Source organism: Triticum aestivum, chromosome 7A (assembly GCF_018294505.1).
Source record: "Triticum aestivum cultivar Chinese Spring chromosome 7A, IWGSC CS RefSeq v2.1, whole genome shotgun sequence".
Lineage (NCBI taxonomy): Eukaryota > Viridiplantae > Streptophyta > Magnoliopsida > Poales > Poaceae > Triticum > Triticum aestivum.
The window spans coordinates 510993098-511004580 of record NC_057812.1 but is presented as its reverse complement, the minus strand read 5'-3'; the positions used below and the strand labels follow the sequence as shown (position 1 = coordinate 511004580).

Sequence of the window (11483 nt, the reverse complement as noted above, 5' to 3'; positions counted from 1 at the left end):
TTAGCCCCTGTCGGGCGCCCGTGCGCCCGTTACCAGTAGCGCCCATTCCGGTTTGGCCCCCTGGGGCCTATGACAGATGGGCCCCATGCCCAGAATGTTTGAATAAAAAAAAGAATTAAAATAATAATAATAATAAATAATAATTAAATAAATAATTATTATTAATTAATTAATTAATTAATTAATTAAATTAATTAATCTTGATTAGATTAACCTAATTACTAGTTAACTTAATTAACCCCTGATTAGCCTAATCAGTCAATGACATGCGGAACCCACACATAGTTGACCCAGTCAACTGCACAGTTGACTGCTGACATCACTCTGATGTCATGCCTACGTCATCACACACTGTTTTGGATAATGTTGGAATTAAATATATAATTAAAATTAGAAAATGATTTAAATCTTTAGAAAATCATATCTTTTAATCCGTAATTCGGATGAAAATACTTTGTACATGAAAGTTGCTCAGAACGACGAGACGAATTCGAATACGCAGCCCATTCATCCGCCACGCATCCCTAGCATAGCAAACATGCAACTTTCCCCCTCCGGCTCCTCTGTCCGAAAACGTGAAACACCGGGAATACTTTTCCGGATGTTTTCCGCCTCCACCGATACCACCTCGTACCGCGTTAGGGCACACCTAGCATCACGCTTTGTCATGTCATGCATCGTCATGCATTTGTTTGCAATTTATTTATTGTTTCTTCCCCCTCTTCTCTCGCTAGACACCGAGACCGACGCCGCTGCTACCCAGTACGACTACGGTGTTGACGACCCCTCTCTCTTGCCAGAGCAACCAGGCAAGCCCCCCCCTTGATCACCAGATATCGCCTACTCTTCTTTCTACTGCTTGCATTAGAGTAGTGCAACATGTTACTGCTTTCCGTTAATCCTATTCTGATGCATAGCCTATCATTGTTGTTACAACTGTTGATACCTTAACTACAATCCTAAATGCTTAGTATAGGATGCTAGTGTTCCATCAGTGGCCCTACACTCTTGTCCGTCTGCTATGCTATACTACTGGGCCGTGATCACCTCGGGAGGTGATCACGGGCATATACTAAATACTTCACACTGTTACCTTACCGGTGATACTGTTTGGAGATGTGGGCTGAAGGGGCAGGTGGCTCCATCCCGGTAGAGGTGGGCCTGGGGTTCCCGACGGCCCCCGACTGTTACTTTTTGGCGGAGCAACATGGCAGGTTGAGACCACCTAGGAGAGAGGTGGGCCTGGCCCTGGTCGATGTTCGCGGATACTTAACATGTTTAACGAGATCTTGGTATTTGATCTGAGTCTGGCTACTGGCCTATACGCACTAACCATCTACGCGGGGACAGTTATGGGCACTCGACGTCGTGGTATCAGCCAAAGAACTTCGTGACGCTAGTGACTGAGCGGCGCGCGCCGGGTTGGACCACGTAACGTGACTTCCTTTGTACTGGAGGTTGCTAGGTCTGCTCTCCGGCCGCGTACGCAACGTGCAGGTGTGCTATGGGCGATGGGCCCAGACCCCTGTGCGCTTAGGTTTAGACCGGCGTGCTGGCCTCTCTGTTGTGCCTAGGTGGGGCTGCGACGTGTTGATCTTCCGCGGCCGGGCATGACCCAGAAAAGTGTGTCCGGCCAAATGGGATCGAGCATGTTGGGTTATGTGGTGCACCCCTGCAGGGAAGTTAATCTATTCGAATAGCCGTGATCTTCGGTAACAGGACGACTTGGAGTTGTACCTTGACCTTATGACAACTAGAACTGGATACTAAATAAAACACACCCTTCTAAGTGCCAGATACAACCGGTGATCGCTCTCTCATAGGGCGACGAGGGGAGGATCATCGGTTAGGATTATGCTATGCGATGCTACTTGGAGGACTTCAGTCTACTCTCTTCTACATGCTGCAAGACGGAGGCTGCCAGAAGCGTAGTCTTCGAAAGGACTAGCTATCCCCCCTTATCCCGGCTTTCTGCAGTTCAGTCCACATATAATAGCCTTATTCCAGTTGATACCAATGCATACATATGTAGTATAGCTCCTTGCTTGCGAGTACTTTGGATGAGTACTCACGGTTGCTTTCTCCCTCTTTTCCCCCTATCCCTTCTACCTGGTTGTCGCAACCAGATGTTGGAGCCCAGGAGCCAGACGCCACCTTCGACGACGACTCCTACTACACCGGAGGTGCCTACTACTACGTGCTGCCCGCTGACGACGACCAAGAGTAGTTTAGGAGGATCCCAGGCAGGAGGCCTGTGCCTCTTCCGACCTGTATCCCAGTTTGTGCTAGCCTTCTTAAGGCAAACTTGTTTAACTTATGTCTGTACTCAGATATTGTTGCTTCCGCTGACTCGTCTATGATCGAGCTCTTGTATTCGAGCCCTCGAGGCCCCTGGCTTGTAATATGATGCTTGTATGACTTATTTTATTTGTAGAGTTGTGTTGTGATATCTTCCCGTGGGTCCCTGATCTTGATCGTACACGTTTGCGTGTATGATTAGTGTACGGTCAAATCGGGGGCGTCACAGAATGCCCCAGTTGCAACTCGACCATTGAGTCACAACTCGGGGCGGTGTTTACTCGATGCTACTTGCAAGTCGACCTTGGACTCGCAAACGGGGTCGGCGGAGGGCTGTCGGCGCCGATGAAATCGGTTCCTTTTTTATTTTTTTATTATGTTAGGTTTTTTGTTGTTGTATTTGCAACCACTCCAACCCGAGCGCATTCGCAACTCAATACACCCAAGCGCAACCGGACGTCGGGGAGGGGGTTGTCGGTGCCGATGAAATCGGTTTCATTTTTTGATAGGGTTTATTGTTGTAGTTGCAACCGCCCCATCCCGAGTGCAATCGCAACTCAACACACACAAGCGCAACTGCAAGCCATATAATGTGACTGCAACCAGGGTTGGCGGTTGGATGTTTTTTTAGCATCACATAGATGGGTTTTCTATCATTTCCCCTCACGGTGGGTCCATACAAGCAATTTTTTCATTTTGGCTAATTTTTTGTGTTTTTTTTTGGAACGCACGACCCAACTCCGGCATTTCCCACATGAAAATACATAATGTTCTTGAATAGCACTCCAAGGTGCACACTGCATTGTTTTTTTTCCTATATATATATGTGTGTGTGTGTGTGTGGACACACACACAATACACACACACACACACACACACACACACACACACACACACACACACACACACATATATATATAGACACACACACACTTGATCCCAGTTTCGCACTGTTGAACGCTTATAGTTGTATCTTCGTCGGTCATACATAATGTTTCCAAAAAAATATCACTCCAATGTCTTAGCTTTTCATCTTATATCATTTTATTTTGGTTTACTCTTTGTTTCCATCTTAAAACTTATTTACGATATTTTTTTAGCCTTGAATGAAAAATCAACTATAAAGGCCTTGGCTTAGTGAACAAAAATATTAAGCAAAACTATTTTAATAGTGATCTCGGAGCTTTAATTATTCAATGTTTCCTATTTTTTGTTAGTGACACACACATGCAAATGTTCATGTGTTTGTTGATCGTGCATGAAACTCGTCGGATGTGGCCAGCACATTTGCCTTGACGTTGTGCAGCCCGAGTAAATTGACAGGAAGGACAAGTGCAAGGGGAGACAAGGCCAGCCCAAAAAAAAAGACAAGCAGGCCGGACAGGGAAACGAACCGGACCTTGGCATGCAGTGTGACGTCAGGTGACATCAGGTGACTGAGACATAACTATGTCTCAGTCAGCTGAGTTCCAGGCGATCCCTTCTTTATATATTCCACTTCATGTGGATTTTGGTGATGAATAAATTGGTTTCACCCCTAAAAAAACATCTATTCTCTGTACTACTTCTACATATATTCTTACCTACAAATGCTATGGTTTCACTATCATTTGCTAATGCTATGGTTTACAAATATGGCGTGACAGGGATGTGATGCTTCTGTTCTCCTGGACGCAACTCCCTTCTCCCGCAGCGAGAAGAATATGGAGCCGAGCGCCTCCCTCACCGGCTACGCCGTCATTGACGACATCAACTCCGCGCGCTCGAGCACGACTGCCCGGCCACCGTCTCCTGCGACGACGTCATCGCCCACGCATCCCGCGACGCCGTCGCCCTGCTCGGAGGACCCACCTGGAGCGTGCCCCTCGGCCGCAAGGACTCGCGCTTCGCCGCCCACCCGGAATCCACCAAGAACGGCCTCCCCAGCCCGCACGACGACCTCGGCGAGCTCGTCACCATGTTTTCAAGGCTCAACCTGGACGCCCGTGACATGACAGCGCTCTCCGGTGCCCACACCGTCGGGATGGCCAGCTGTGACACCTACAGGGACCGTGTCTACGGCACCGACAGTGATGAGGAGATCGACCCATACTTTGCACAGACCACGCAGCAGACGTGCCAGGGTCTTTCTGGTAAGGCGCCATTTGACGTGCAGACGCCGATGAGGTTCGACAACGCTTACTACAAGAACCTTATCGCACGGCGCGGTCTCCTTTCCTCTGACCAGACTCTCTACGGCGGTGGGGGTCTGCAAGACAATCTCGTGGAGATGTACAACACCGACGGTGAGGCGTTCGCTAGGGACTTCGCCAAGGCCATGGTGAAGATGGGAAACGTGCCTCCGCCGCACGAAATACCCGTGGAGGTGAGGCTCAAGTGCTCTATGGCAAATAACTATTGATTGCTTGATGCCTTGATCCCAAGTGCATCATGCAACCCGGCCTGATCATATTGGATTCAATTATTAAATGTACAGAATGTAACAGTACTAGTGTTAGGAATAAACCATGTGTGTGCGGATGTGCGTCGCGTGTGTGTGCGCGTTCCTGTCCGTGGTCACCAGCGTATGTGTGCGCGTGTGTTTGGGTCGAGTCTAGCCGGTTTGTGGCGATCGTATGGCGATCGAGATAGCGTGCAGCAGGTGCAACAGGAGGAACCTGGCGTCCAGGTCGGGCGGACGAGCAAGCCGGGCTCACGATCGATGGAAGACCGGATCGCTAGGAGGCTCCGTTAGCGCTGCGTTTCTGTTAGCTACAAACCTGGCTGTGATCTGAGTTTGGTAGAGAGTCCAGTTTGTTATACGTAGGTTGTTAGCCTAGATACGATCTGGTGTGTCCAACTTTATATAACAGGAGAAAGAGGGCGTTCGGCGCCGTGTCGTACGTTGCCAGAAACATGCGAGTCCCTGTTTGTTTTCATCTACCTCCATCCTTGAAAACCAGTTCGAGCTAGCTAGGGTTAGACCCCAACAACTAGTACGTGTTTATTTTTTATTTTTTTTCCTCATACAATGTCGGCTCAACAGAATGTTTGACACAAACGTTCCATACATGTGTGTGTAATAAATGGTGTTTCTCAAGTTTGTTTTAACAGGAAATATATAATGAGCTCACGTTCGATAGTTATATAATGAGCTCGCATTTTATTGTTATATTTTTGCACTTGGGGATTATCAGTGATGCTTCCGCATGTCTGAACGGCTATTCTATCGAGTTGCCAATAACATGGAATCTAATGAACCGTTCTTCAAGAGAAATGCCGCCGGTCTTTTTTTTTCCAGAAGATGATCATGGCACTTCAAATATGATTGCATATGGCACACCTACAGATATGTCAGATGAATATCTTCGGAAGGCCGACCACAAAATGCACAAAATTGTTCTTCGATGTGTGGTTAGGGTTCATGGAGCTCAGTATCTGTGAGCACTCAATGCCGATGAAAGAGGCTTAGCAATGAGTAAAGTAAGAGGATGACCTAGGATGCTTGGGATCGTTCACTTTATCATTGGAGGTGGAATAATTGCCCAACAACATGGCACGGGCAATTCAGTCGGTTGCCATGATCTAACTATTATCTTGTAAGTTGTTGCCTCCGAGGATTTGTAGATTTGGCATGGCTACTTTGGTCTGCCTGAATCTCACAATGACATCAATGCTTGCAGAGATCTATATGTTTGTTAGGTAATATGTGGTACTACTCCAAGATATGACAAGGTGAATGACCATGCACGATTATGACCAATTATACTATCTAGCCAATGACAACTATCCATCTTAGTCAACATTTATGATCCCCAAACAAACATTTTGCAAAGATGTAAGAAGTAGTAAGGAAGGACATTGATAGGTCATTTGGAATGTTGCAAGCTAGTTTAGAAATTGTCTGGTGTCCTGCTCATTTATGAAACAAAGATATCTTGGCAAGGATCATGACTTTTTGTCTGATCCTACATGACATGATCAGTGCAGATGAGAGGAATACACAGATGGTCCAAGAGTATGACAATGTTGGCACAACTATCAAGCCTCACAGACACACAAACTGCATTCAAGCATGTCACGAGGCATGCCGGAAGAATGAAGATCGGGCTCCCATGATCAGTTGTGTGAAGATTTCATATAACATCAGTGACATCTGCATGGGCGATAGTGTGTTTACATTTCTTTACTTCGTTATTTTTGTACTTGGACAATTTGGTTCTCGATTATTTGTTGCCTTCATATTATTATTGTATTCATATGGATGGCTTGTAATAATATTTTTGAATTGTTTGATTTCAATGTCAAATTAGAGTAGTAGAGTAGCTAGAAGAAAAAAGGAAGAAAACTACAGGGCCTGCTGTTTTGAAGACTTTTTATTTAACATCGCCTATGCAACCTTCGAAAATTTATGGTGTGCGCTCCAAAAGACTTTTGGAGGTGGCAAATATGGCAATTGCGTCCTAATGTAAACATGTAGTTTGGCCTCTACTACGCTGAGACGCACGAAACACATATGTATTATATTTAGCATTTTGGATTATCATTTTTAGCATTAAAACTATGCAAGATTGTTAACTATGCATGGTTGGTACGGATCTACTACTTGGCATACATGGAAATGTGCGAACAACCTAACTAGTTACAGTATATCAATAAGTACGTTATTGTATATAGTATTATTGCTAAAGCCATGAACAATAGTATACATCAACTTGATCATAAAGTGCGAGAATCTGCCCCACTTGATGACGTTCAACATGCTAAGTTGAGACTTGAGGGTCATACATACATATGAAACCATGAGGCAGACATAAGATGAAATTATGAAGAGGTCATACAAAGTTCTTAATGAATATGGGGCGTACATGTAGTACAATTTTTCCGTAGGTGACTCAAGGTTTGAGTCAGTGCAAATAAATACTCAATAATCAGTTTTCTAAATTGTTTGGTTCTAGAAACATATCATATATCTTCGAATTATAAAACTCCACCATTGTACGGATTGCATACATTCTAGGCTTCCAGTTCCCACAAGGGTGTGTTTACATGATTTTTTTGTCAAACTACGTAAAATCGACTCCTAATTCACCCTACTCACCTTTTGAACTAGGCAAACAGCCCAAGTGGACAACATGTGTGTTTACAATTCAACGGATCAAATAAGATTCTCGGCATGGACAATTGAACCATCTAAGCAAGCAACCATGTCGACGCATCCTTAATTTTGTGCAATTCAAGCTAGGTACGTGTATTAATTAGCCAGGCAATTCACCCTAGCGTGGGGGTACTTGGTCATTCATTGTCCAAGGTACTCAGGGAATTGGATGACACATTCATAATCATGGAATCATCCGTTGACCCCACCCACCTCTCCAACGGAGATTTGCACTCTCCCAAGAGTGTTAATTTCGCATTACATCTTTGTGTCCATCACTTCTGGTCGTCCCTAACCCTATCTTCATTGGGTACTAATTATTACTTGCTTGCTTGTTTGGCTTGTGTACCTTGCTCGCATGTTGTGACGCAACATATACGGTGTATCACCTGGTTGCATATCTAGAGAACTTACATTTCTGTACTTGTCTCAAAAATCAACAAAGAAAATAGTAAATTTGGCAGCCACCTATTCTGCCCCCAGGTCCTAGTCGACATATCGAATATCTTTGATCCTTTAGTTTGGTAGGTGGGTCACCCACGAATAGCCAAACTCCTCCTGTCGGGCTAGTTTGATCATATTGTCCGACCTTTCGTTGCCATTATCAATTTTGACTCAAAAATTAAGATATGTAGACACACCAATACTTTAGGTTATATGACTTCCTGTGCTCCTCATATCATCTTTGTGCCTCATTGATGCCAACACCTATCATATGGAGGTCACAGATTCGCTAAACATTGCATGCGTACACGTGAATGTATGGATCTAGTTTTTTGGGCCCTTAAATTAGACAACAAGCAATGTGTATACCATTCATAAATAACCTCTTAATTGAAGGAAATATGCCCTAAAGGCAATAATAAAGTTTTTATTTTAAATTTCCTTATATCATGATAAATGTTTATTATTCATGCTAGAATTCTATTACCCGGAAACTTGATACATGTGTGGATACATAGACAAAACACCGTGTCCCTAGTAAGCCTCTACTAGACTAGCTCGTTAATCAAAGATGGTTAAGTTTCCTAACCATAGACATGTGTTGTCATTTCATAAACAGGATCATGTCATTAGGAAAATGATGTGATGGACAAGACCCATCTGTTATCTTAGCATATTGATCGTTTAGTTTTATTGTTATTGCTTTCTTCATGTCAAATACATATTCCTTCGACTATGAGATTATGCAACTCCCAGATATCGGAGGAATACCTTGTGTGCTATCAAACGTCAATACGTAACTGGGTGATTATAAGATGATCTATAGGTATCTCTGAAGGTGTTTGTTGGGTTGGCATAGATCGAGATTAGGATTTGTCACTCCGAGTATCGAAGAGGTATCTCTGGGCCCTCTCGGTAATGCACATCATAAGAAGCCTTGCAAGCAAAGTGACTAATGAGTTAGTTACAAGATTGTGTATTAAGGACCGAGTAGAGACTTGCCGGTAATGAGATTGAACTAGGTATGTGGATACCGACGACTGAATCTCGGGCAAGTAACATACCGATGGACAAAGGGAATAACATATTTGTTATAATGGTTCGACCGATAAAGATCTTCGTAGAATATGTAGGAGCCGATATGAGCATCCATATTTCGCTATTGGTTATTGACCGGAGAGGTGCCTCGGTCATGTCTCCATAGTTCTTGAACCCGTAGGGTCCGCACGCTTAACGTTCGATGACGATTTAGTATTATATGAGTTATGTGATTTGGTGACTGAATGCTGTTCGGAGTCCCGGATGAGATCACGGACATGACAAGGAGTCTCAAAATGGTCGAGAGGTAAAGATTGATATATAGGATGATAGTATTCGTATACCAGAAGTGTTCCAGAGTGTATCGGGTAATTATCGGAGTACCGGGGGGGGGGGTTACCGGAACCCCCGGGGGGAAGATATGGGCCATATGGGCCATAAGAGGGGAGCACACCAGCCCACAAGGGGTGCCCCCCGTTAGGTAGTAGGATGAATTGAAGAAGGAAAAGGGGGGGTTCGCCCCCCCCCCACCCCCGCTTCCTTTCTCTCTTCCCCCTTCCCTTTTCTCTCTGATGATATATGGAAGGGGGGCGCCACTTGGGAAACCCCAAGTAGGATTCGGATGCTACTTGGGGTTCCCCTTGAATGCCTCTCCTCCCCTCCCACCTATATATATGTGGGGAGGGGGCACCTAGAACACACACCATCAATTGTTAGCCATGTGTGGCGCCCCCCTCCACGGTTTACACCCTCGGTCATATTCTCGTCGGTGCTTAGGCGAAGCCCTGCGCGGATCACTTCACCATCACTGTCACCACGCCGTTGTGCTGACGGAACTCATCTACTTCCTCAACACATTGTTGTATCAAGAGAACGCGGGACGTCATTGAGCTGAACGTGTGCAGAACTCGGAGGTGTCTTACGTTCGGTGCTTAATCGGTCAGATCTAGAAGAGTTCGACTACATCAACCGCGTTGTCAAAATGCTTCCGCTTTCGGTCTACGAGGGTACGTAGACACACTCTCCCCCTCATTGCTATGCATCTCCTAGATAGATCTTGCATGAGCATAGGAATTTTTTGGAAATTGCACGTTACATTTCCCAACAGTGGCATCCGAGCCAGGTCTATGCGTAGATGATATGCACGAGTAGAACACAAAGAGTTGTGGCGGTGATAGTCACACTGCATACCACCAACGTCTTATTTTGATTTGGCGATATTGTGGGATGAAGCGGCCCGGGCCAACCTTACATGTCCACGCACATGAGACCGGTTCCACCGACAGACATGCAACTTGATTTGCATAAAGGTGGTTGTCGGGTCTCTGTTTCTCCTACTTTAGTTGAATAGAATTTGACAGCCAGTCCTTGAAGAAGATTAAAAGAGCAAACTCGATGAAACACCATTGTGCTTTTGATGCGTAGGTAAGAATGGTTCTTGCTAGAAGCCCATAGCAGCCACGTAAAACTTGAAACAACAAAGTACAAGACGTCTAACTTGGTTTTGCAAGGCATGTTATGATGTGATATGGTCAAGACATGATGTTGAAAGAAATATGCCCTAGAGGAAATAATAAAGTTGTATTTATATTTCCTTATATCATGATAAATGTTCATTATTCATGCTAGAATTGTATTAACCAGAAACTTAGTACATGTGTGATACATAGACAAAACAGAGTGTCCCTAGTATGCCTCTACTTGACTAGCTCGTTAATCAAAGATGGTTAAGTTACCTGACCATAGACATGTCTTTTCATTTGTTCAACGGGATCACATCATTAGATAATGATGTGATGGACATGACCCATCTGTTAGCTTAGCATAAATGATCGTTTAGATTTATTGCTAGTGCTTTCATCATGACTTATACATGTTCCTCTGACTATGAGATTATGTAACTCCCGAATACCGGAAGGAACACCTTGTGTTCTATCAAACGTCACAACGTAACTGGGTGATTATAAAGATGCTCTACAGGTGTCTTCGATGGTGTTTGTTGAGTTGGCATAGATCGAGATTAGGATTTGTCACTCCGTATATCGGAGAGGTATATCTGGGACCTCTCGGTAATGCTCATCACTTTAAACCTCGCAAGCAATGTGACTAATGAGTTAGTTGTGGGATGATGCATTACGGAACGAGTAAAGAGACTTGCTAGTAATGAGATTGAACTTGGTATGGTGATAGACGTCCGAATCTCGAGCAAGTAACATACCAACGACAAAGGGAACAACGTATGTTGTTATGCAGTTTGACCGATAAAGATCTTCGTAGAATATGTAGGAGCCAATATGAGCGTCCAGGTTCCGCTACTGGTTATTGACCAGAGATGTGTCTTGGTCATGTGTACATAGTTCTCGAACCCGTAGGGTCCACACGCTAAATGTTCGATGATGATTTGTATTATGAATTATGTGATTTGATGTACCGAAGGTTGTTCGGAGTCCCGCATAATATCGCGGACATGACGAGGAGTCTCCAAATGGTTGAGACATAAATATTGATATATTGCAAAGTTACATTCAGACACTGGAATGGTTCCAAAGTGTAGCGGGTGTTTTCC

General features: G+C 44.6%; 1 protein-coding gene across 1 annotated transcript in view; it reads left to right on the top strand.

Moving 5' to 3' along the window:
• Window positions 1–4699, top strand: part of LOC123154246 (peroxidase 4-like) — an 18895-nt gene extending 14196 nt beyond the window's left edge. The window contains exon 7 of the mRNA XM_044573021.1: window positions 4067–4699. Within this exon, the coding sequence (XP_044428956.1) occupies window positions 4067–4699 (633 nt within the window). The remainder of the gene's footprint in view (window positions 1–4066) is intronic.
• Window positions 4700–11483: the final 6784 nt, after the last annotated feature.